This window comes from Amblyomma mixtum, chromosome 1, assembly GCF_055824585.1.
Source record: "Amblyomma mixtum isolate Tamu chromosome 1, ASM5582458v1, whole genome shotgun sequence".
NCBI classification, from domain to species: Eukaryota; Metazoa; Arthropoda; class Arachnida; order Ixodida; family Ixodidae; genus Amblyomma; species Amblyomma mixtum.
In genome coordinates, this window is record NC_143012.1 from 77311523 (window position 1) to 77336844 (window position 25322).

General features: G+C 47.6%; 2 protein-coding genes across 2 annotated transcripts; both read left to right on the plus strand.

Moving 5' to 3' along the window:
- Window positions 1-16: 16 nt before the first annotated feature.
- On the plus strand, window positions 17-15150 carry wap (DDB1 and CUL4 associated factor wap). The gene is made up of 7 exons (XM_089552707.1): window positions 17-441; window positions 1411-1613; window positions 2341-2445; window positions 4008-4214; window positions 6803-7099; window positions 9461-9578; window positions 11997-15150. The coding sequence occupies exons 2-7, from the start codon at window positions 1449-1451 to the stop codon at window positions 12167-12169; spliced, it is 1065 nt and encodes a 354-aa protein (XP_089408833.1). The 5' UTR covers window positions 17-441; window positions 1411-1448; the 3' UTR covers window positions 12170-15150.
- Window positions 15151-17406: 2256 nt separating this feature from the next.
- On the plus strand, window positions 17407-25028 carry LOC149366847 (uncharacterized). The gene is made up of 3 exons (XM_089571969.1): window positions 17407-17463; window positions 23212-23408; window positions 24875-25028. Exons 1-3 carry the CDS (start codon window positions 17407-17409, stop codon window positions 25026-25028), a joined length of 408 nt encoding a protein of 135 aa, XP_089428095.1.
- The last annotated feature ends 294 nt before the right edge of the window (window positions 25029-25322 follow it).

A 25322-nucleotide genomic window follows, 5' to 3' on the forward strand; every position in this document is an offset into this window, starting at 1 on the left:
TGAGCGCAACATCGCAACATCACCGCTGTACCGCAGGCTCGTCGCTTTCTCTCCTTACGTGCGGTGTCGTGCACGAGTTGTGACAGCGTGGCCAAGTGAACGAGTGGTTCCGCAACACATCGGCGCAGCTGTGTGTGCCATTTGTGCCCCGTGGATGGTTCGTGTGAGCTCTTGAAATCTCTGATCGTCCATGGCGACTTGGCGTCGGTCGTCTGTGCCGCCGGGTACAGCGGGTTTGTTGCCAGGCAGGGCCGTGGCAAGTCCCCTCGACGATGGGTCGAGGCGCCGGTCACCCATCTTCTCGTGAAGTGCACAGCCTCTTCTGGGACCGTGCTGGATTGGCCTGTGGTCTTCGTGATCCAGCGCGCTGTGTGCTAAGGAGCCACCCGTGGCGTCGGAGTCCGCTGGCTAAGAAAAGCGTGGCGACCGACGGGACTTGAGGTTGGACTGGCCGACGGCCTGCTTACGTCTTTTCATCTCACCTTTTATAACACCTCCGAGCGAATCCAAGTTTGCGATGCGATGTGCTTGTTATGCTGGTCGCCGGTTGTTAGTAGTGAACGTGCGCTTTCAGGCAGCCTGCGGAATCGGGCATTTGGAAGGGAGTTTTGTCTTAAAGGGCATACAAGTGTGCCCTGTAACCTTGTATTTCTTACTGCTCATTTTGTTCTACCTTATTGCTAACATTACGCCATCTTCGGCAACCAGTTAAGTTCTGTGAACGGTAAGATCACGACGGTGGAATCTGAACGCATTCACTCATGTACCGCCGAGTTTTTAATTTTTAATTTTATTAGGAGACGTTCGTTTACTTTCCACATAGCTTTACTTCGTGTACCTTGCAGTAAAGCCTATTAAGGAAGGCTAAATTTGACTTGCCGTTGCCATACCGAAGACAGATGAACAGTAAAGAGTTTTATTGCTAAGCTTGCTGAAAAAGCCCTAGTTTGGCACTTAAACAGCATAATTGGCATGCTCTTAATGCTGAAAAAAAAGATCTTACTGAAATATACCTGTTCAGCAGACTAGAAAAACTTAATACCAGTTACGGAGCTCCGATTCGAACATATGCTTTCACGTTTAAATGCATTCTCTTAATCAAAAGGATTACAAGCTGTGGAGTTAACAGGGGAATGATAAGAAGGAAGTGCTAATATGTTGGTGTCATAAGTTGAGTTTCTCTTGATAGTGCTGGTAACACATTTACCATAGCTCTTAGCTCCCGAGTCACCGTTGAGCCTAATCGTGGGTACCTTATCGAGCTTTGATGAAAGATTTAAACACTTAATGGTGAAATTACAATGCTCTTCTGTCTCTGAAAGGAAGTACATTTGGCTGACTCAGTTTAAGGAGGAGCTCCTTATTCATAGCAAGTTTATCAAGAATATGCGTGCTGTTTTCTCTCCTCAGGTGTAAGGCTGCAGCTTGTTGATCGAGGGGGCCTCAAGATGGCCGTTCACGCAGTGGCGCCCTCTGGTGCCGGTGGCGCCAAGCGCAAGGAGATCTATAAGTATGAAGCCCCCTGGACAGTGTACAGCATGAACTGGAGCGTGCGGCCGGACCGGCGCTTCCGCCTTGCCCTCGGAAGCTTTATCGAGGAGTACAACAACAAGGTGTGGAACGTTACTCCAATCCCCTTCCATCTCGTTCGTCTGTGTTCTCTCCTTTATACTTTCTCTCTTTATTTATTGCTTCCCTTTCATTTCTCGCTGCCTTTTCTCAACGGGGTTAGGATAGGGGCGGAGTTGATGCAAAATATATGAGCCATGAGCTACCCAATAGGTAGACAAAAATTCTGATGAAACCAGACTATGATAACAACCAATTCTCGACGTCGTGGTGCCGCCAATGATAGCGGGGTCGGTTTGCCAAGGGGCACCGGAACAGATGACTGTAGTGGGGTGGGATGTACTGGTTGGGCTGATTTGTTCAAACATGCTGGTTAATGCGAACTGACTGTGACATCATGACAGTGGGCCAATGCCATTGGCTGAAAGGACTGCTTGTGAGAGGCATTACTGCGTCAGCCTCAAGTTGCATTGGACTATACCACGTTTCACCTGCTGCTGCTTTGAAGCAGTTTTGCAAGCATTAATTTTCATTGCGACAACAGTTAAGGGCACGTTACCCAGTCCTGTGGTGTTGGCGGCATATCTTGAAGGAGTTCTCTTTGTGTAGCCATAAAGGGAGCACTTCGTTAGGTTGAACGGCCAAGACGTTTTTTTTTTTCTTTGCCTGTTAGACACTGCTGCAGTGTCTAACAGCGAACATGACATTGATCTTGTTCATATGCAGTAACACTGCCTTGCATTTTCTTGCCTTGCCCATTCTGCATCACAGGTGCAGCTTGTGTCCTTGGACGAGGACACATCCGAGTTTCTCGCCAAGAGCACGTTCGATCACCCCTACCCGACGACAAAGATCATGTGGATACCCGACACCAAGGTCAGTTGGGGCCCCAGTTTTGCTCCGTTTTCAACATTTGAGGGCTTTTCCGAAGGAAGTGAGTGTTATTGGCCCAAAAGGATACTCAAGGCCGGTGGAAAGAAAGTTTCAGGGGCTTGCAGTGCAGTCAGCACTGATGGAAGCAGCCATATCGCCCGTATATGGGCAATATGGGCAAGCATGCAATGAGCAATGGAGAGGACTTGTTTGATGGCGCTGTGCATGTCTTTTTTTTCTTTTATCAGACACTGAAAATATGAGGGGCACTGCACTAACAAAAGCACGGCTGCGGCGAGTAGTCGTAAATACCTAAACTACAGCTGCTCTGTACACACTACATGATCACAGGGCGAGCTACCTCGTCACAACAAAAAAACCTATAGCTGGGCTATAAAACATGGCTATAGTGGCGCGTCCGCTGCACCAGGCAGTGCTCCAGCCGCAAGCAGCTGGTACGGCATGCACCGGAGCGCTGGCTCTGCGATCGAAGTGCGCATCTCGCCTCATGTGGGCTGCTTGTTTTTGTTTTTTTTCTTTTCGTTTTGCGTATGATCAATGAGTTAGACAGGCAGAGCAGAACGGTGGGGCTAAAAATTAACAGGCAGAAAAACCAAAGTAATGTTCAACAGCCTAGCAAGGGAACAGCAGTTCGCAATTGGTGGCGAGGTGCTTGAAGTAGTAAGACAATGTGTCTATTTAGGGCAGGTAGTGACAGCTGATCCGGATCATGAGAGTGAAATAACTAGAAGGCTAAGAATGGGGTGGAGCGCATATGGCAGGTTCTCTCAGATCGTGAATGGCAGTTTGCCAATATCCCTGAAGAGAAAAGTATACAACAGCTGTATCTTACTGGTATTCACCTTTCACCTAAGGGACGACCAACTTTCTTCATAGGTAACGTAACATGTTATACTCAAGTAAATATGACAGACTGTTTAAACTAGGGTGCCTCGATGTTCAGCTTCACTGTTAGCGGGGATGGTAGCTGCACCATTTCATATCACAGGCTCAGTTTTCTGGTGCTGCATTATAGTTTTGAAAGGCTGCGTTTTTAGCTGTTTGGACCCTGAGATCATTCAGTATGACAGCAAGGCACAGGAGTTTTATTTCCAGTAGAAATTTAAGGGCACCGTGTTCATACCAGAGGTCTCAGACAGGCCTCGAAGAACAAAGTGGCATCTACCTACTGAACAGTGCGTCAGCACCCGAAAAATAAATGCAGTGGCATGAAGGCACTGACGTTTTAACCGATGCAGTGTGGAGGGAGGGGGGGGGGGGGGGGGCTGTTGGCCAGCCATGCATGACCGAGGTGCTGCTTTCTCTTTTATCTTGTTTTTCCAGTACTTCTTTCACAAATTCACTTCCCATCCCTCTACTACCACACACCACACTTTTCGGCAAGCAAACCAGGCACTGATGTCACTTTGTTTTTCATTCATGTTGCAATGCCACCTTTGTATAACAATATCTGTGACGGCTGGTGAGGGATTGACAGAGAAGCTTAGGTAACGACAATCGAAAAGGCAATCTCGGGGGCCTATGTCTTCTTCTTCTGCCACCAGGGGGTGTTCCCTGACCTGCTGGCGACGAGCGGGGACTATCTGCGCGTGTGGCGGGCGGGCGAGGAGACCCGCCTCGAGTGTCTGCTTAACAACAACAAGAACTCTGACTTCTGCGCACCCCTCACCTCCTTCGACTGGAACGAGGTGGACCCCAACCTGCTGGGCACCTCCAGCATCGACACCACCTGCACCATCTGGGGGCTCGAGGTGGGCGCTTTCTCGCATTGTCGGGCTGCTGTGCTTGTGGGAGGTGGGATGGTGTGTACACAATGGTCGGATGTTGCAAAGCTAACTGCTATCTCTGTGAAGCCCAGTGCCCAATTTAACAAAGTTACTCACGGTTGCCTTGTACCTTCCTTGATTGAAATTCTGAAATTGTGGGCGCTTTCTCGCATTGTCGGGCTGCTGTGCTTGTTGGGAGCTGCGTACACAGTGGTCGGATGTTGCAAAGCTAACTGCTATCTCTGCGAAGCCCAGTGCTCACTTTAGCAAAATTACTCATGGTTGCCTTGTACCTTCCTTGATTGAAATTCTGAAATTGTAACCCATGTTTGAGAAATGCAGAAGTGGAACAGTCTCCACTGAAGAGCTTATGATGGAGGTGTCACATCTGTATGAATCAAATCGGCGATGCAAAGTGACAGACAAAACAGGTTGCATTGTTTAGACTTCAAAAGGGCTACTAGGTGACAGGTACAGGCACGCCCTGAACAGAACATCCTCGCTGGAAAGCTCGCACTGTTTTCAAGCTGTAGCCACGAGCTTTGAGCGCGGCTGTAGCGCTTCTTTGTCATCGTATCATTGCGGCTGATGATGGTGTCGATTTAGTTTCAGCCGAAAATATTAAAGCATATTACGCCTTTAGTAGCAGTTTGTGTATATTGTCTAAGCACTACTATTGAGTAGTGTTGCCCATGCATACTCTTTTAAACTAGGTGCAATATGAGACTGGCATGACATAGAAGCAAGGTCAAGTGCTTTCACCACTTATTTACCAAATGTTTAGGGGAATCCCCCAAGGTGGAGTAAATTTGTAATAAGGGAGTAATTACTCATTGGCATCCACCCAAGCGCAGCCATACAGCTACAAAGGAATGCTATACAGCTTTCTCAGAAACTTCGCAGTTAAAGAAAAATTCGTCCTGGTCCGGGGATCGAACCCGGGACCACCGCTTCACCGGAGCAGTCGCTCTACCAACTGAGCTAACCGGGACGGCAAGCTTATGGTAGGGCGAGAGCGAATTGATCAATAACTCGAAGTGGGAACAGTGCTGACCAAATGTTTAGGGGAATCCCCCAAGGTGGAGTAAATTTGTAATAAGGCTGTATAGCTGCGCTTGGGTGGATGCCAATGAGTAATTACTCCCTTATTACAAATCTACTTCACCTTGGGGGTCTCCCCTAAACATTTGGTCAGCACTGTTCCCACTTCGAGTTATTGATCAATTCGCTCTCGCCCTACCATAAGCTTGCCGTCCCGGTTAGCTCAGTTGGTAGAGCGACTGCTCCGGTGAAGCGGTGGTCCCGGGTTCGAACCCCGGACCAGGACGAATTTTTCTTTAACTGCGAAGTTTCTGAGAAAGCTGTATAGCTTTCCTTTTTAGCCGTATGGCTGCGCTTGGGTGGATGCCAATGAGTAATTACTCCCTTATTACCACTTATTTACCTCAAGAAGAAACCTTTAATTTTTTTTTTCCCCCTCGTTGATCCTTTCTCCTCCTGCTATTAAGTTGTTTAGCCAAGTGGGGCCATTTCTCAACTGTGTGAGCAAAAGAAGAGAGAGACGGAAAGGAAAGATGCGAGGCATGATTCTTTTTATGTTGCTTGAGTCACACTGTGTGGCAAGCTGCAACCATACCAGCATTCCAACTTATCTGTTTTGCTGCAGCTCTTTCAGTATGTTGTACACTTGTTTTGTTAGGTGACTGCAAGAACTGACATCCACGAGTAGAGGTAAATTAAGTAGTTTTGATTGCATGGGCATCCAGGTACCAAATTTTAGACTGCGAAGCGGATATCAAGGACAAAGCATGCCTGCACATCGAATTTGAATATTTGCGTGTACACGTGCTGTTCGTTTAAATTAAAAATGAAATCCTCTATGACAAAAAAGGCCGTGAGAAGCAGATTTGTTGCACAGTAACTGTATTATTTTTGGTTAGTTGTTTTACGTAGTGTTTTCAGTGAAAAAAAAAGTTGGTAGGGTCCTAACATAGTTAAACCGAGTAGACCTGTGAAAGCAGGTGTTCATTCTTCAATTGGAGGGGGCACTTAAACTCCGCCTTAGGGGTGTGGCATGATATCTTTAGTGGCTTAATGCTCATGTATGCAGAATTGGTTATTCCTACTTAAGATTCATAGATGGCGGTGAGTCCTCATGTACCACTACCAGCGCAGTGGTGCAGCGGTTAAAAGCGATGCGCCACTGCACTGGCAGGTGGGTGTTTCTATCCCAGCCCGCCGTCGGGATTGTGCGACCCATGTTGCTCTTCCCGAGCAACCTCTCACGCAGATGGCACAACACTTGTCCGAACTTACCTGAGCTTACCCGAGTTACTACCCGAGCTTACCCGAATAGCTACCCGGGTTGCCAGGTAACCCGGGGGGCAGCAGGGGGGTCCACAGACCACGCGACGAGCGGTTAGACCTGGCGTAGTATTGCTTTCGCAATAAACAATATTGCAGTAACCAACCCCACCTTCAGTTTGTCCTCAGTGTTCATTGAAGTGGTTTCAATGTCATGAGTGACAAGTTTTTCTCTGGTGCAACTTACCGTTGCTTACTCCTATGCGCAGACGGGCCAGGTGGTGGGGCGCGCCATGGCTGGCGGGGGTGCCGTGTCGGGCCACGTCAAGACGCAGCTTATCGCGCACGACAAGGAGGTGTACGACATTGCGTTCTCGCGGGCGGGCGGGGGCCGGGACATGTTTGCCAGTGTCGGGGCGGACGGCTCGGTGCGCATGTTCGACCTGCGCCACCTGGAGCACTCGACCATCATCTACGAGGACCCCCAGCACCAGCCCCTGCTGCGCCTCGCCTGGAACAAGCAGGACCCAAACTACCTGGCCACCTTCGCCATGGACGCCTGCGAGGTGAGGGGCACTCCCTCTCTGAATGATTTTGGTTTTGGTTTTTGGGGAAAGGAAATGGCGCAGTATCTGTCTCACATATATCGGCGGACACCTGAACCGTGCCGGGCACCTGAACTGTGCTGGACACCTGAACCGTGCCGTAAGGGAAGGGAGGAAGGTGGGAGTGAAAGAAGAAAGAGAGAAAGAGGTGCCGTAGTGGAGGGCTCCGGAATAATTTCGACCACCTGGGGATCTTAAACGTGCACTGACATCGCACAGCACACAGGCGCCTCTTGCGTTTCGCCTCCATCGAAACGCGGCCGCCGCAGTCGGGTTTGAACCCGGGTACTCCGGCTCGGTAGATGGGCGCCTTACCACTGAGCCACCGTGGTGGGTAAAGACGATTTGATTTTAGGACCGAAGCAGTTTAATCCTTTCAGGTGCTTTGTGCACATTTGCGTATGTGGCAAATTGCAGCTTTTTCTGAGAAACTGGTGCACTTAGCAGTGATTTCATTGTTTCAGCCGAACTGGGCGCCCTTCTTGTTGCAAATAAGTTGTTTTTTTGTACCGTGTAGCGAACGCAGTAAGTAATATTTCACATAACAGTGAGCGAGGTAGCACTTTGTCTGCCGTTTTTGTGCTTATAGATTTTGGGCGAGTGAAAACATCAATTGTTTTTCCTCATTTTCGAGCGTAATATGAATCTTTGACACACAAAGTGATTCTACGACCCGACGCCTAGGATGCTTACCTGACACATGAGAACATTTCAATGGTACTATCTATAGCAAATCTGACACTTTGGACAGAGTTTTCCACATCATTATAAAAAACTCACCTGCTGGTCTTTCACACTCGAAAACTAACAAATTCCCTTTCTTGAAGCCTGAATATACTGCTTAGATGAAAAGATAATTGATTTCAGTCAAAACAAAAAATGGCGCCTGAAAGGTTTGGTTTGGTTTATGGGGTTTAACGTCCCAAAGCGACTCTGAAAGTTTTAAGCATCTGCCCCGCATGCGGGACTTGTGGGGTTTGATGTCCGTCTTATTACAGTGTTTGGGTTTTGTCAGCCTTACTTGCCTTGCTGAACACCATGCGATCCTATTTAGAGTAGCCGATCGATATTTCGGACTCCAATAATTCGGAATAGCGCATTATTTCGGACTTCGCTGAGGAACTGTCGCGCACCTCATAGGAACGTATTCATTTTCACGACCGATATTTCGGACTTTGCGGAGTCTAAAAGTTTGAATTTTCGGACTAAAATAGACGCCAACAATATCGTGGTGATCGTTTTTCAACCGAAAGTCTGTTATTTCGGCCTAATGTAGACGCTAGCGGGCATCGCTGTCACAACCAACCCGTTTGCCGTCACCGTGAAAGGCGCCATCTTGGATTTAAACGGAATTGGCTCGGCGGGTGCAATCGGGCTGGCTTGGATAGGCTTGGCTATTTGTTCTCCATCGTTGTCATTCGAGATAATGAGATGCTTTCCATTGCCATCGAGATGGACTACAAAGGGCGCGCGATCGCATTGAAAAAGTTACAGCGGAACAGCTGCAGCATCCACCGCGGCTTGGACGACGCACCCTGCGGTGCGAGGCCGCAGACGGGGTAGACGGGGGGAGGGGGGGACTACATTCGGAGGCACTCACTTCCGCTCGCGTCTTCCCATGGGTTACCTCTCGGTCTTCGCAAACGTCATTGCCCCATGCAAACTGACTGTTCTTGCTTCGCGCAGCGAGTGCATTCATTCGCGGCATGAGCGCGGCCGTGTCGCACTATCTGGTATCATGATGTGACAGGGTGCGGGCATGAGGAAAGCACGGCTATGGCTCAGATAAAGTCTAATATTATTGCTTGCAGGCGGAACATGGGGAGCGCTGCGGTGGCTCAGTGGTTACGGCGCTCGGCTGCTGACCCGAAAGACGCGGGTTCTATCTCGCCGCGGCGGTCGAATTTCGATGAAGGCGAAATTCTAGAGGCCCGTGTACTGTGCGATGTCAGTGCACATTAAAGATCCCCAGGTGGTCGAAATTTCCGGAGCCCTTCACTACGGCGTCCTTCATAGCCTGAGTGGCTTCGGGGCGTTAAACCCCAATAAACCAATAAACATAACCAAAGCCGGTTTTTCGAAGAAAAGTTTATTTTTTTAAGTTCACGGATTTTTCGGACTGTTCGATTATTTGGACCATTTTTCGGCTCCCGCCGAGTCCGAAAATTCGGTCAGCGACTGTAGTGCCTAAATTTTCTCAGATGCGCAACTATGGGCAGTTAGGGACAGGCAGGTATACTTGTAAATTTCTGGGAGATGCTTCTGTCACCCTGCAGTGGGCCTAACTAGGATTGTGATGGGGGTGGTTTGTGCCTTGTCCAGGTGATAATCCTGGACGTGCGAGTGCCGTGCACACCCGTCGCCCGGCTCAACAACCACAGGGCCTGCGTCAACGGCATTGCCTGGGCGCCCCACTCGTCCTGCCACATCTGCACGGCCGGTGAGTTGAGCATCGTTCCACCGATTTCTCCAAGTGCGATAAGGTGCTTAGTGGTAACGTTTAGGAAAGGTTTGTGGAGTAAAATATCCATACAGGTATTCGCTGTTTGTGGCTAATATTTATATTTTATTTTTATTTATATATATGTGGCTGCGTTGTCCTTAACTTAAGTTGAACAAAGAGGGTTCACCTAGAAAAATGATAGGTGTAACGTTAAGAGATCAGAAACGGGAAGGGCGGGTTAGGGAACAAACGCGGGTTAATGACATCCTTGTCGAAATCAAGAGGAAGAAATGGGCTTGGGCAGGGCACGTAATGCGAAGGCAAGGTAGCCGTTGGTCCTTAAAGGTGCACTGAAGAGGATTCTGAACTTGTCTTTTTACCGCGGGAACTCGATCTACACGTTCCTAGCATTCTTAGAAACTGCAACTTATTGCCCTGTATGGCCGATTTCCCTAATTAAATCGAATTAACGTCCGGCTCCCGCCCTTTTTTTTTAATTCTGCCTCGTACGATGGGCGGAGTCGACCAACGCGTGAAGTTCCTTTCAGCCAGCTCCGTGGAGGCTTTGCTTTTGCTTTATTTTGTTTTTTAGGTTTCCATGAATAAATAGTTTCATTCGCAGATAATATAGCCGCAAAATAAGCCCGAAGAAATAAAAATACGCGCGGACTATTTGCTACTACGGACTACTACGTATTACTCCGCCGATGGCAGAGCGGCAAGCCGCCACGGGACTGGGTGAAAGGCACTCCCCGCGTTGGTCGACTCCGCCCACCGTACGAGGCAGAATTAAAAAAAAGGGCGGGAGCCGGCCGTTAATTCGATTTAATTTGGGAAATCGGCCATACAGGGCAATAAGTCGCAGTTTCTAAGAATGCTAGGAACGTGTAGATTGAGTTCCTGCGGCAAAAAGACAAGTTCAGATTCCTCTTCAGTGCACCTTTAAGGGTGACGGAGTGGATACCAAGAGAAGGCAAACATAGCAGGGGGCGGAAGAAAGTTAGGTGGGCGGATGAGATTAAGAAGTGTGCGGGGATACGATGGCCGCAACTGGCGAAGGACAGGGTTAATTTGAGAGGCATGGGAGAGTGGGCGTAGTCAGGATGATGATGGTGATGATGATTTTCACACATATTTTATGATGCAGCACAGTGCTGGGGGTGTCGCAGTGCCATGATGTCTATGACCCGAAGGTTTCTGTGGCAGAAAATTTTTGAACACAAACATGGAATCTGCCGTATTCCGCAGGGACATTGCGGGCGTAAAAATCACATGTGCGCCGCCGCTTCTCCTCCTCGCCACCGTCTGACCTTTCGCCGCAGCCGTGCGCAGTGCGCATATGAAAGGAGGGGTATAAAAGGCGCGCTTGCCCATAGAACAGGCGCAGACACTCGCGATGGAAGGAGAAGAAGAAGCAACAGTCGGACGGCGCAGAAACACCGATCCAGAAGTGGTAGCTTGGGAGTTGGCTGAAAAGCAGCGAGAGCTGTTCGCTTATACATATCCAGGCTTAAGGGGGGACACTGGTCTTGAAAAGATAATTTTATTAATTTAGTCATAGTTATGAAATTTTCAGGGCACATGTATTTTTGTGCGCTGATTCTAGATATGCCATTTAATTTCAGGTAAAACAATTCCTTGAGCACTTATGCACTTTTTATGCAAGTATTTTGCGGAGAGTTATGAAGAAAATTTGCTGCAGGAAACTCACTGAAATGCATGCCATTGGGCTCTCTTGACACCAAGGAATACAATGAGGGTAAAATTATTTATTTATTTATTTATTTATTTATTTATTTATTTCAATACCCTAAAGGCCCAATGCGGGCATTACATAGGGGGGGGATTCACCAAAGAAAACAACAGATATAAAACACAGAATACAAACGGCACAGAATACAAAGAATTATCATCCTGGCTCTCATAGAACTTGAGTAATAGGGTACTGAAGCTGCCACTTCAAAAACAGGAATACACACTTTCCTTCTGATTTCTGAAGTGACAACTTCAAAACTCTATAACTTAAGTTCTACGATAGGCAGGAAGACAATTTCACCCTTATTGTATTCCTTGGTGTCAAGAGAACCCAATGGCATACATTTCAGCGAGTTTCCCGCAGCAAATTTTCTTGAAAACTCAGCGCGAAATACTAGCATAAAAAGTGCATAAGTGCTCAAGGAATTTTTTTGCATGAAATTAAAGGACATATATTTAGAATCGGCGCGCAAAAATACATATTCCCTGAAGATTTCGTAACTGTGACTTCATTAATGAAAATTTTTTATTCAAGACCAGTGTCCCCCCTTAGCCTTAGCTAAGCCACAGCCAATTTTTTTTTCATAAGGTTTCACAGCTCTCATTTCCCGTGACGAGCACCGAAAATGATGCCCGTGTCCTTGTGTTCGCCTGGTGCAGCGGACGACCACCAGGCCCTGATCTGGGACATCCAGCAAATGCCGCGGGCCATCGAGGACCCCATCCTGGCATACACGGCCGAGGGGGAGATCAACCAGATCCAGTGGGCCTCCACCCAGCCAGACTGGATCGCCATCTGCTACAACAGCTGTCTCGAGATCCTGCGTGTCTGACGCTGAATATTGTGCGTGTGTGTGCGCGCGCGACCGTGATTCACGGATTGATCCAACTGACTGACTGCCTGGTGCGTCATGGCCTTTGGCTCGACTCATCAATGCAAAGGGGTGCAAAAGTTCCATAGCTGGGATCAGGACCTCTTGTTGTGACGTCGGTGTCCCTGGGATTGGGCCGAGTCCTGTCCGAAGGGCAGGGGCACAGCAGTTCCGTAGCTGGGATCTGGACCTCGTGTTGTGACGTCAGTGTCCCTGGAATTTGGCCGAATCCTGTCCGACCAGCCACTACTCGCCGGAATTTCGAATTTAGTGGTAGCATCGGGCGTGTATGATTTCAAGTTCGATGCCACGACAAAATGATAACACTCTTGTGACTCTGATCAGAGGTACAAACAAGATTGTGACAACCCTGAGAGTTGATAACTGGCTGTGGGGCCGTTATGTCTTATTCAGTATCAAGAAGAGTTGGAGGGAAGAAGGTGAGAGTTGCTGACATCCAGCTTAATGATCTGCACTATGGTCTACTGAGAAGAGAGTGTTTCATTGTTTCTTCAGCAACTGGATGTCTAACTTCTCCCGCCCCTCCTCCCTCTTTGAAAAGGCCTAACCATAGCACAGCTTTCAGATGTGCAAAAACAACTATGAACACCTGTTTGTGCAGGCTTTCCTTGAGCCAACTGTGGTGCCGTGAGCTTTTTATTATGGCTGTCATGTTGTATGGACTTTGATGTTTCATTACCACTTCTGTGCTGCGTGACTGATGAGGTCGGTCAGAAGTGCTGCACGGGCATCGACGTGTGTGTGGCGGGGTTTTGTCTCTTTCAGTTTGCGCAGCCCTTTGCTTGCAACAACAGACAATATGGGCTTGTGTTTCTTTTATTTTTTAGCTTCTTGACTTGTAACGCATCAGCAACCTGCTGTGGTACATCCCGGTATGCCATGTCACGACATGTTGCACATGCTTCACATTGAAAGGGCTTACGGCTGAGAGGATGACTCCAAAAAGAGGTCATGTTTATGCATTGACTTAATTCCTTATTAGGGACACATCTCGGATGGCTCACATCAGTTTTTGGTTGCAGCGTGAGTACTGTGTGTATAATTGTCGGTGAATAGCATCAGAGAAACAGCCGTGAATTTTTTTACGGTGTTCTGTTAAGTTTTTTTGTGTTAAGAATGTACATAATGGCATCACACTCGGTTCATCTAGCTTAGAGTTCTCTTCATCCCATGACCTGCACTGTTATTTTGCAGTTTGCAGCTTGCCGGTTCAGGCAGTTCATTGTCGTATGAGTGGCATAGTTTATCGCCGGTGACCCGCAGTAAAATTTTTACTTTAAATTTTATTTACGCTTTATATCTTTATTGGTCGTTGCTTGTGCAGTGTTGAGCATTGAATCGCATTGTGTCCCATGTCATTACGTCTAGACATGACACCTGTCAACAGCAACGCTTTCAACACTTTTGTTCGTGTGTGTGCAAGATATTCGTCTGTAGAACTGTTGCTTTTAAGTGTTCCGCGTGTACCTTGTACAGGTTTTGCAGTGTTGAGAAGGGTGGTTCATTTTTCAGTTGTTACACTAAATCAGTTCGGTGGAAGTCACTTTCTTTGACGGTTTTCATCACCTGCAAACTGTGAAACGCTGTCAGCTTATTGCTTCCTAATCGACGTGCTTCGTGCTTAATGCCAACATCTGCCTGTGCGTACTACTGCTCAGCAAATCTAGACCCACGCAGTCAGCTCGGTGAATTTGAGTATTAATTTAAGTATGCCGTGACAGGTGTTTGACAGTGCTCGTATAATCTCACTTCTTCACAGTGAAGAGAAGTGTTTGACTGTGGTGTGATGCCGTGGCGGGTGTTTGATAGTGGTCGCGTAATCTCGGTTCTTCATAGTGGAAAAGAAGTGTTTGACTGTGGTGTGTCACCACAGAGGTTGAACAAAAAATGGAGTGAACAAAGGTTGAGGAGGATCGTAGACTGAGGCTTCTTCTCAACGCTCGTTCACTTTGTTTTGTGTTATCAAGAATCCCGTATCCTTGCCCTCTTTCTACCATGGAACCACAAAAGATTGCAGTGGTAAAAAGAATTTTAGCTGCCACTCCGTCGAGCTTGAAAATTATTGCCGTAAAAAGCTGCACATCATGGTGCACAATCTGTGGCATTCCTCGCGGCATGCAGTATTCCCGGTCACTGCGGGAAAGCTAGAATGGAGCTTTGTGCGAGTATTCTGCAGGAGGCATTGCTGGGTTCGAGAGTAGTTCCACGGTAGTCGGAAACGGTGGCTAAATGCTAAAGTTCAGCAACCTAAAAGCAAAAGCCAAGGCTTCAGTCGGTTAACATGGTAACATCGAGAGTTCCTGCATTAAACAATGGTGGTGACTTTGACTGGTGTCTTGATGACACAGAGAGCAATGCACTGCTGGATGAGACTGGAAATCGATGTTGTGTTGTTTAGTGACTGCAGCGTGCATTCGAAAATGTGTTGTGAATACTGGACGCTGGGTTGCAGTGGACATCAGTGCCTGGTCTCGGTGCGCTTCATTCCCTCTTGTGGCACTTTGATCTCCGCTGCTTCGTGACTCTTTTTCATCGCATTGGGCATCACAAGGCATGCAGTATGGTTTATTTGTCTGTCGATCATTTTGTGAGCCTGGTCGTGAAGGCCGGAGTGAATGAACACTGATGTGGACTTTGATGTGGTGATTTGTGTCTTGGGATCTGCCTAGAGGAGCACCTCATTTGCAAACGGTGCGACGTGATGGATCATCAGTTCTTGGTCTCCGCGAGACAACCTGGAATGGAATCAGTGGACAGCAGCTGCTTTTGTGTCTCTGTTCATTTTCATTTTTATTTTTATGGCACCATTTTTGGGAAGGTTCTTGGTGCTGTGACGAACCGTTATGCACTTGGTCATTGAAATGCATTCATGATGTAGAAATAAACAGCCTGTATGGTGAGAAATAGACTCCCACAAGTCATTGCTTTAGTTTTTTTACAGAAGCAGCTGTCAAGCATCCGTTCCTGGGCTGTCACAGCCCGGTGTAATAGTAGTAGTAGTAGTAGTTAGCATAACCCATGGATGGATGCCATGGGAACCATTCAAAGTGTGGTTACCGTAGAAGGAAGAGTGCGTAACCAGAGGGCGGTTACCATCGGAACCATCCAGGGGGTGGTCACCATGGTAGGAGGAGAGAGAGCATCGCGAGAGCGGAGGAATCGGCAACGGGCACGGTTACCGCGGAAGGAGAGGGTATGGCGAGAGCGTAGGAATGCGTAAGCCCTGCTGTAGACTTACTGAGGCTTATGATGATGAATAAGAGGTTTTCTCGGGCACCACTACTGTGCAGCATGCACGCTTCAAGAAGGTTATACTTTCATATATTTGAAAAATAGTTCTGCTGGCTGTTATACGTACGATCAAGACATAACGTGTAGCGTTTACTCCGTTTGGTCGGTGGCCTTTGTTTGCCTGCCTACGCTTCGGCGGCCAACTATTGCCAGGCGTTTGCCTGTGGTCTGTTGTTTGCTTCTTGCCAACCACTGGCTGACACAGCATTTGGCCATCCGTTGCCCGACGCCGGCCCGTGTTTAGTCGGCCGAGCCCATCGGCTACCAAATCAAGGCCAGCAACTTACAAACCATCAGCTATAGGCCAATTTTTCTTAAGGAGGGCGTGGCAGTGCGGAATGCAAATTTCTCTCTGTTCGGACTGTACACGTGAATGAAAATTTTCAGAAGCTGTGAACGCTCACAAGCCGTACCTCCACCTGTGGACACCTAGGAAGCGTTGCGTTTTAATGCAAAAGCATTATTATTCCCATTATGAGAAAAGCTGGCAGCGTGTATGTGTACTCACAGATGGTACAAAAAATCCCAGCAATGGCAAGAAAAAAGAGGGCACTTAAGACTGCTTCCGTGCTGTGAAGGCGAAAGCATTAGTGTGTCATTGTGAGCATTCGACCTCGATGTAGGTTGCGCACTGAGAAATGAAACGAAGTCGCACCTCCTAACGCTGACTCCAGAAACGCAGAATTCACAAGGGTCCAAGTGAAACACTCGGACACACAGTTCGAATACCTGTCCTCAGTTAGCCTCCAATATAAGAGACGTATGCTATATGCAATGAGTAACTGCGTGACACTACCCGCAACGTTGTATGACGAACAGTTGCATCACAGTTTTGATACGAAAATTGTTAGTTGAAGAAAGGAAATGGTGCGGTAACTGTCTCACATCTCAGTGAACACAAATGCGCTTTATGGGAACAGGTAAAGACTGGGAAGACACACAACTGAAAGAGCACTAACCTGAAACATCAGAAACACCATAACCATCAAACCTCTGCCAAAGAACATGCATCCTTCCTATACCATGAACATAGAATAGCTAGAGCCAAGGCGCTAGTGAAGAAATACAAGGGAAGGCAGGATGTGGTGTATGTTGATGCAGCGGCATACCCCGATATCGTCAAGGCTTTGATACTTCAAAGCCTTGACGATATCGGTCTCCACAGAAAAGGGAAAACCAGTATCGATAGCTACATTCAGAGTCAAACACTCCAATGTTGAGGAGGAAGCGGCCATATGACTGGCTTTAACTAGCCCAAAATTGAAACCGTTATAAGTGACTAATAACTACTCGAGAGGAAGAATCTCAAAAACCGCTCGCAAAATTCTCCAAAACTACCCTGAAAAAAATTGGCTGTGGTTTGACCAATGGCCATCCCGAGTAGAATTGCGGAAGCAACGGCGCGGCAATCGCAGCGGCGGCGGCACCTCTGAGTCACCCGCGTAGCGGAGGAGTCGGCGGCGGCTCCGCGCTGCTCTGACGTCACTCGCACATGCGCAATTGGGGCTCTCCTGGGCTCGCACCTAGCGTAGTGTTGCTTCCGCAAGAAAATGGGGGGACGTGGAAGTGACCTGGGTGCCGGCCCGCTCTGGAAATCCTGGAATTAACAAGGCAGCTCACACTATGGCTCGAGGATCTATCGGCCGAGCCGTGAGCAGCGACTCGAGACCGGAACGCAGAGAGGAAGGTTTCATCAGCTGCCAGCTGGGAAATCACCCAACATTTTAATTTAGCTAGACAGACGCTACCGCCACCTCACAAAAGTCTCGCCAAAGCTCAAGAGGTTAGATGGAGACGACTCCAAGCCAGTATACTCGCTCAATTAAAAATTCATCACATCAACCCAGACGAAACCTGATTGCTCGAAATATAGACAGAGAGCCACGATGGAACATATCTTCTGGGACTGCCCCGCAGACCCACCTCCCGAACCCCAGAAGCTTGTAGGCTCAAAAAAAGTGGCCGCTGCTGGACAGCTCTGATCCGGAAGTACAAGTCCGGGTCACAGCTAGCACAAGCCCAAGAGGTCGCCTTCAGCTAGAGTTACAGTAACTCTACTTTCAGCACCAATGAGGGCCATCTGGTGAGGGTGACAGAACCCATCACTCCCAGTACCGATATTAAAGTTTTATGACTGACTGTAGATCTCTTGGCAGTGGGTGCATCTGCTGCGCATATAGATGCATTGTGTCTGGCAAGAGACCGCTCATGAAATTACGGTCCCTGGTGCATTGTTTACACGTAATGCTTGTACATGCATCAATTGAAGTTGTCTTCTATGAGTTTGCGTATTGGTTGCGCACCAGACCACAAACGTTCGGACCCTCCGCATGGCTATGAGGTTGGCCGAGTTTGCATGTTGTGGACGCGAGACGTAGGCGTTTGAGTTTAGCATTGGGACGCCCACACACGCGCACGCATCTGACACCAACCGGAATGCTGTACTGTTGCACCACAATTTTGATCTGAACATCTATGAAGGCATACAATTCTGTGTTATCGCTTTGAATCTCTGTCGCAAGTTAGCCTCCAACTTGACTAGCACATATAAGATATACGCAACAAGAAATCGTATAACACCACAGAACGCTTTACTACGGTTTTATCACAATTTTGGTATGAATGTCGGGAAAACCTGGTGCCACATGGAGGTCAGCCATTGATGAGACCAACTACATGTATAGGATTGTCTGAAGTGGTGGTGCTCGAGATCTGCTTGCTGCGTGCGCCGCTTGATGACGTCACCCCATTTTTATTGCTATCGCTGGGATTTTCTCTACCATCGGACTAAATTTATATGCAGCCCTCCACTATGCCGCCTCTTTCTTTTTTTCTTTCCTTTTTTCGCTCTCTCATTCCTCTCTTCGCGATCGAGGTGCCAACTGACGAGAATTCAATCCGTCGCGGTGGCTCAATGGTAACAACGTTACGCTGGGCTACTGAGCCAAAGTACCCGGGTTCGAACCCGGCTGCTGCGGCCGCGTTTTGATGGAGGCTAGACACTCTAATGGAGGCGAAACGCGAAAGGCGGCCATGTGCTGTGCAATGTCGGTGCACGTAAAAGGTACCCAGGTGCAGTGCTGCCAACCTCCAGAGCTGCTTATCCCCGAATTTACAACCAAAAATTCCCTAGATTTCCCTAGATACGAAAAATGGTGTTCAATTGTGAAAAAAATTTATATTATGCGTAGTTCAGTACCCAGTTTTATCATGCAGCTACCCTATTACCAAACGTTTTTAAGCAAATTAGCTGATAAATTTGAAATGAAGGATCTAAAATGAAGAACTTCTAAATGAAGCTACAAGATAAACCGTAGCGCTCTTTGGAAATTACAAATTAAAGGCTTTATATCGTGCCTGTGTATTTTTTTCTTCACTGTACGCAAGATATTAGTAAATATGCATCGGCATGTGGAATTAACTCAATTTTTTTCCCTCATGTTGTGTCAGTTAAGACTTCAGCCAAAGGATATATACCACATACAAAACGCCTGGAGGTCGCTGGTGGAGAGTACGGAAACTGCGATTTAAAAGCTTCTTGTTCATTTCCTGCGATTGCTCTAGAGGGTGGCTGACGTAACAGTCTGAGTCAATTAAAACAATGAAGCAGTGATTGTTACAGCTTTTGTACGCCTCATGTGACCTGTTCACCGTGGTGGAACTGGGAATTATGATGTACGATTTTGGAGGGTCTAACATCCCAAAGCGACCCAGGCTATGAGGGATGAAATAGTGAAGGGCTCCGGAAATTTCGACCACCTGGGGTTCTTTAACGTGTACTGACATCGCACAACACACGGGCTTGTAGAATTTCGCCTCCATTGAAATTCGACCGCAGCGGCCGGGATCAAAGCCTCGTCTTTTGGGTCAGCAGCCGAGCACCATAACCTCTCAGCCACCACGGCGGGTGAACCGGGAATGGTTCCCCTAGTTAGACTAGCTAAGATCTTCAACACGGCGCTCCTTTATCAAAAAAAAAAAAATGGTGCCCTTGTTCTTTCCTAGCTATCAAAATAAACATGCAGATATGTTTACTAAATATGAATTTCACGTCGTGCAGCGAGCTCCAAATACAGCGCGAGGAAAGTGCGCACGTGTTGAGGGAAGGCAGTGGCGCGCCAGATCACGGCAGCGTGTGCCACTGGCCACGTCAGGGACCATACATGTCCGATTCCGAGTAGAGGCTAGTTCACATGCATGCAAGCAACTGAAAATTGAGCAGCGCAGCGCGGCGAAAAATTTCTAACATGTTGGAACATTGCAGCTCTGACTGCTGGAGCCGCCGCGATAGCTCTAGATTTAACAGCCTTTGCGCCGCAGCAACGAAGCATGTGAAACAGGCTTTACGCGAGCGCGCGGCGGTGCTGTGCGGGTCTCCTTCAGTTGTAGAGAAAAAAACAACGAGAAGCTTGTACTGCCTTCCCAGTTTGAGAGAGAGAAAAAAACTGTCCGAGCAAATGAAACTGTCCGAGTTCCCTACATTACACAAAAAATCCCTCTTTCCCTTAACAACGTCCAAATTCTCTAGATCCAGGGGAAAATCCCTAGGGTTGGCAGCACTGCCCAGGTGGTCGAAATGAGTTTGCATCCTTCCGCTACACACTTTTTTCTCTCTTTCTTCTTTCACTCCCTACTTCCTTCCCATCGCTAACGGCGCGGTTTAGGTGTCCGCCGGGAAGTTAGGCAGTTACTGGGTGTTTCATTTCCTGAAAAACCAATTGCCAACCGAGAAGAGGCAGGTACTGTATGTCGTTCCCCAAAGTACGCTTTTAAAATCCATGGAAGCCTGCCCGAAAGAGTTATCGAAACAAGAGACGAACAAGGAGCCAGGAGCACGCTTCGCGAGACTTCCAGATGAAGAAAAAAACTTAGCCGGCCTGAGTCCGAATGTTTTCTGTGCAGCAAAAGGTACTGTGACTAAGCCCTCTGTTCATACTGATATCGGCGCTAACTGTGTATACCGAGCTTAGGCGGAGGCGGCGATTGTCAAACAACGCTTACTGGCCAGGGGCCCCTGGTATTGCTACCGTCTTCTGTGTAAGGGCGAAGCTGTCATCATCCTACTATTAAGCGATAATTTGCTGTTTCATCTGGTAAGCAATGAGGTTGTTGAGAGTACCACAGATTTAGCTTGCGTGCTTACCGATTAGGTTATTGTTTACTGGTACCACAGACAGTGGGATCCGTCAAGAATGTATCCTACGTACGTAGTCTTTTCATGTTACTCAAGTGGCTGTGCATTACGTAGGTCTTGGAAGTGTCCGCTCTGCAGAGGGCGGCTCATAAGCCATGGTACGTAGCTGTCACTTCCTTGTCATGAGAGGGGAGGGAGAATGGTAGCAGTTTTTGTTCTAGGTCATTAGAGTGAAGGATCTTTCCTGTACTTTTTTCTCAATCCTTACGCAGCCTGCTGGGGATAGGGGAAATTACCAATTCCCGTTGTATGCCATAAGGCATGAACAATTAGATCGACGGTAGGGAATCTACGGGGAGGGCCACATCGTGTGCATGAGTGCCTGTGTTAGGGTGTTAGCAGTGATTAGAAGAATCAAAGTGCAGCGCAAAGAAATAAACAGTTTCACTTCTTGATTTTTAAGAATAAATCGGCCTCATGCTATTTCAGACACTACAGAAGTTAGCTATGCGAAACCACTCGTTTTCGGTAAAAATTTACGAGAAGAGCAAAGAACGATGCAAACAAATTAGTCTCGTCGGGGCAAGAAGATCCCACAAACACAAACTACAGAAGAAGGATATGAGCGGAGGTATAACATCCCTCGTATAATGACCGCGGTTAAGCTCCTAGCGTCGTCAGCTAGAGTGCATGTCGCCGGAGTCGATTCTACGAAACAGCTTAGATTTCGGTCAAATGTTTAGGGGAATTCCCAAAATGAAGCAGATTTGTAATAAGAGAGTAATTCCTGATTGGCAACTGTGCGGTTAGCTCGGTTGGTAGAGCGACTTCTTCGGTGAAGCGGTGGTACCGGTTTCGAACCCCGGACCAGCACGAATTTTTCTTTAACTACGAAGTTTCTGAGAATTCTGTATAGTTTTCCTTTGTAGCCGTACGGCTGCGCTTGGCCGGGTGGATGCCGATGAGGAATTACTCCCTTATTACACCTTAGATTTCCTTGCCAGGCTCGAGGAACTTGCAGAGCACGGGATGCTGCAATCATTAAGCCGGAAAATGAGTGTAATCGCCAGTTGCATGCAGGAAAATGGCAAATAGATCAGGTGTGTTGCAAACTCACGTAAAACTCTGCTCTAGTATGGTCATTCACCTGTAGATAAAAGCGTTGCTGAATAACATGCGCCGGTATGTAGACAGCGAAGCCGTTTACACAATAGGTCTTCCCTAACGCAGCTACTGCTAAAAAAAATGGTCATGCAAAATTATTCACCTATTAAAAGCTATTTTATGCTAAAAAATGCAAAAGACGCAAGTATGCGATACAAGGCAGATCAGTCACAACGCAGGCAGTCAGCGACTGGCAGCGTCAACATCAATGTTTTTTGTTCTCAATATGAGAGCTCCGTCTACGATCAGGCCGTCAGAAATAATGGTGATTGAAAAAGCACCTTGCCACTGCGTCTCAGTAGATGGAACGTCGGTCTGATGATCTTAGGATGTTTATTTGAACTCCACTGCCGTGAGGATTCTGGCTGACAGTTCCTGAGGGTTTTGGCTAATGCATGCGGATGAGTCAAACCAGCAACACAAAATATGCGCAAACCGCAATGCTGCCCTAGTGGCTTGCGCATCCCCCTCGCATGCGGGGGGTGTGGGGTTCGAACCCCAGTGCCACCCGGTATCCACCAGTGATAAGATGGGTACAAACTTTTCCCTGGCTTGGTGCTGGACTTCCTAGGGTGAAATGCCTGGGAAAGGAGTCCGACCCCACCTTGAGCAGACGAAAACACCTTGTGCCATGCGCTCTTTAGCCACAGATGCCTTTGCGCCACAAAAAATCATCATCATAAAAGACGTGCTGCTTCAAAACAAAAAGCAATGCGATGCTTTTTCAGCATCTAAGATTGTGGCTTTTACTGGACACCAAGTACTCAATTTTTCAGTTCGAGTAGTCCGCAGTGATCGGGTGCATAATTGAACATCTTGATTGATTCATTAACAAGGTGTTACTACGTGTTGCTTGCGCCTCTGAATGTTGCTTGTGTACCATGTACAGTTCTTTGTTTACGCCGTTGTTCACAGCAGTCGTTTTATTGAGCTGCAACAGGAATGGGAGTATCTTTAGTTTTTCTTAAATGTGCCCTGGAACACCGTTAATCTAACCAAAAAATTATGTTCAGGATTAAGAGGTACCATTGATATTATCACAAATAAGAATTTCTTGACGCGAATTTTTATCGATAGCCTTGCTGTCAATAAGCAAAGTCACCCTCGCTACTACTGAATTGGCTTCTATTTCTCTCGCCATATTGTAGCCAAAATATAGCGGCACTGTTAAGTTGGAGCTCTTCTGACTTGCGTTCTTGAGAATATCTTGAGCGAGGGCTTTGTAATTTTCCTACGGCGCTCAGGCTGCAGTATGTTTTTTTTTATTAATTCAGGAAACACACTTCGGCATTAAGAATCATCCTCAGCCCGCGCTGTCACCACTTAGCAGACACCTTGGTTTTTGCTAATGGCTATTACTGTGCGCTTACAATTCTGATTCTTGATTCCGCAGGGCAGAGTGACGTCTTCGTTGGGCCATCGCTCAGTGCTTCCTGAAGCGAGTAGCACCGGCATGGTCACCTTCGTGATTGCCACCGCGGGTGTGCTGGCCATGCTGGTTCTGGGCCTGGTGGCCATGGCCTACTGGTTCGCGATGGCCCAGAGTGAACTCGACGACGTGGACGACAACGACCCCGCGGGCGCTAGAAAGTACGCACTGTTCACGACATCGTAACGTCCCACTCAGACCTCTGCAATGGCGGCAGAAGCTTATGAGGTGGGCAGGTCAAAAAAGACGAGAATTTTGTCCCGGCCGTTGCATCAAACCAAAAAAAAAAACACACACACACGGATAGCCTTTCGTTATGTATTGGAAATGCGACAGCATCCGAAGCTGTCAACGCCTTTGCCGGAAGTGAATGGCGGTGAGAACCCGGTTGCCCTTCCATGTGTCTCCTTCCCATACACCACCTGCCACAGATGACAGGTGGAGGATTCGCACAGACGAACCTGGTCTGGTGACGTTACTGCCCTCTAGCCAATGGAATATATATAGCATGAACGTAGACCAACGTTTGAAACGCTTGAAATAATTTGTTTCGACCGTGGAACGGCCTTTGTCAGAAGCTATTCTGACGTAGAATGTGGGTGCGCGATTGTGACCAGAATGACAATGTCATTCTGAGACATTCTGACGACGGCCGAACGTAAATAAAGTGTATCAAGCGTTTCAAAATTTGGTCTACGTTTATGCTACTGCATACTGTGCCAAGTTTTTCCTTTCGCTGGAATATGTACGTATGTATGTATGTATGTATGTATGTATGTATGTATGTATGTATGTATGTATGTATGTATGTATGTATGTATGTATGTATGTATATATGTATGTATGTATGTATGTATGTATGTATGTATGTATGTATGTATGTATGTATGTATGTATGTATGTATGTATGTATGGTTTATGGGGTTTAACGTCCCAAAGCGACTAAGGCTATGAGAGACGCCGTAGTGGAGGGCTCCGGAAATTTCGACCACCTGGGGTTCTTTAACGTGCACTGACATCGCACAGTACACGGGCCTCTAGAATTTCTCCTCCAAAGAAATTCTAGCCGCAGCGGCCGGGATCGAACCCGCGTCTTTTGGGTCAGCAGCCGAGCACCGTAACCGCTGAGCCACCGCGGCGGCGTATGTATGTATGTATGTATGTATGTATGTATGTATGCATGCATGCATGCATGTATGTATGTATGTATGTATGTATGTATGTATGTATGTATGTATGTATGTATGTATGTATGTATGTATGTATGTATGTATATGCGTGTGTGTAGGCGTGTGTGTGTGTGTGTGTGCACACAGAAAATGAGGGGCCCGTTAGGACATAAAAATGACGGAAGCCAACAGCCACCGAAACTAAGGAAAGCACAGGGAACTGTTTCTATTTATTGGAACTTTTTTTTATTTGTGGTGTTCACCAATGGAAAATTCATCCTGTAATCATTGCATGGCTGAAGGATTAGAAAGCAGAAGAAAAACACCAATATGCCGCCGGTAGGATCCGAACCCACCGGAGATCTGAACTTTGGATCCCACCAGCGGAATGTGGTTGCTGGAACATTCTCCTACCGACTACTCGTCCACTGATCGAGTTCTGGTTCAATGCTTTGCAGCCTCGACCGAGGCCGGTCACGAACGGATAACCACAGCGTCCCTGACCCAACTACGGACAGATTGTACACCACGTTGCCCGCACACGACGGACGTAGGGAGGAGGAATACACTGCACCGTCCACCGACAACGCAGGCTCTGCAGAACAACTCTAATGAACCGGACTTCGTGCCGGATGGCAACGGAGCTTAGCGGCGGTAAAGACGCCTCGCTATTCATAACTTTTCCGCGGAATAAAGAGCTATAGTTTGTATAGTAGGAAGGTGAAGCACTGCTACACAATAAAAATGGCGTTTTATTAGCATTTAGGCTGCGTTGTGAGCAGCTTTAATAAAACCTGTTATTCACGTCGACAAACAATTCGAGCTCTAATCATCATCACCAGTCTTACTACGCCCACAGTGCAGGGCAAAGACCTCTACCATGTCTCCCCAATTAACCCTGTCCTT

Excerpts from the sequence above, each read along its gene's own strand:
- wap (XM_089552707.1), top strand. The coding sequence starts at position 1,449 with ATGGCCGTTCACGCAGTGGCGCCCTCTGGTGCCGGTGGCGCCAAGCGC. Across the intron at positions 2,446-4,007 it reads TGTGGATACCCGACACCAAG|GGGGTGTTCCCTGACCTGCT; the intron begins GTCAGTTGGGGC and ends TTCTGCCACCAG. Across the intron at positions 7,100-9,460 it reads TCGCCATGGACGCCTGCGAG|GTGATAATCCTGGACGTGCG; the intron begins GTGAGGGGCACT and ends TGCCTTGTCCAG.
- LOC149366847 (XM_089571969.1), top strand. The coding sequence starts at position 17,407 with ATGGAACATATCTTCTGGGACTGCCCCGCAGACCCACCTCCCGAACCC. Across the intron at positions 17,464-23,211 it reads CTCCCGAACCCCAGAAGCTT|GGCAGAGTGACGTCTTCGTT; the intron begins GTAGGCTCAAAA and ends TTGATTCCGCAG. Across the intron at positions 23,409-24,874 it reads GACCCCGCGGGCGCTAGAAA|CCTCGACCGAGGCCGGTCAC; the intron begins GTACGCACTGTT and ends AATGCTTTGCAG.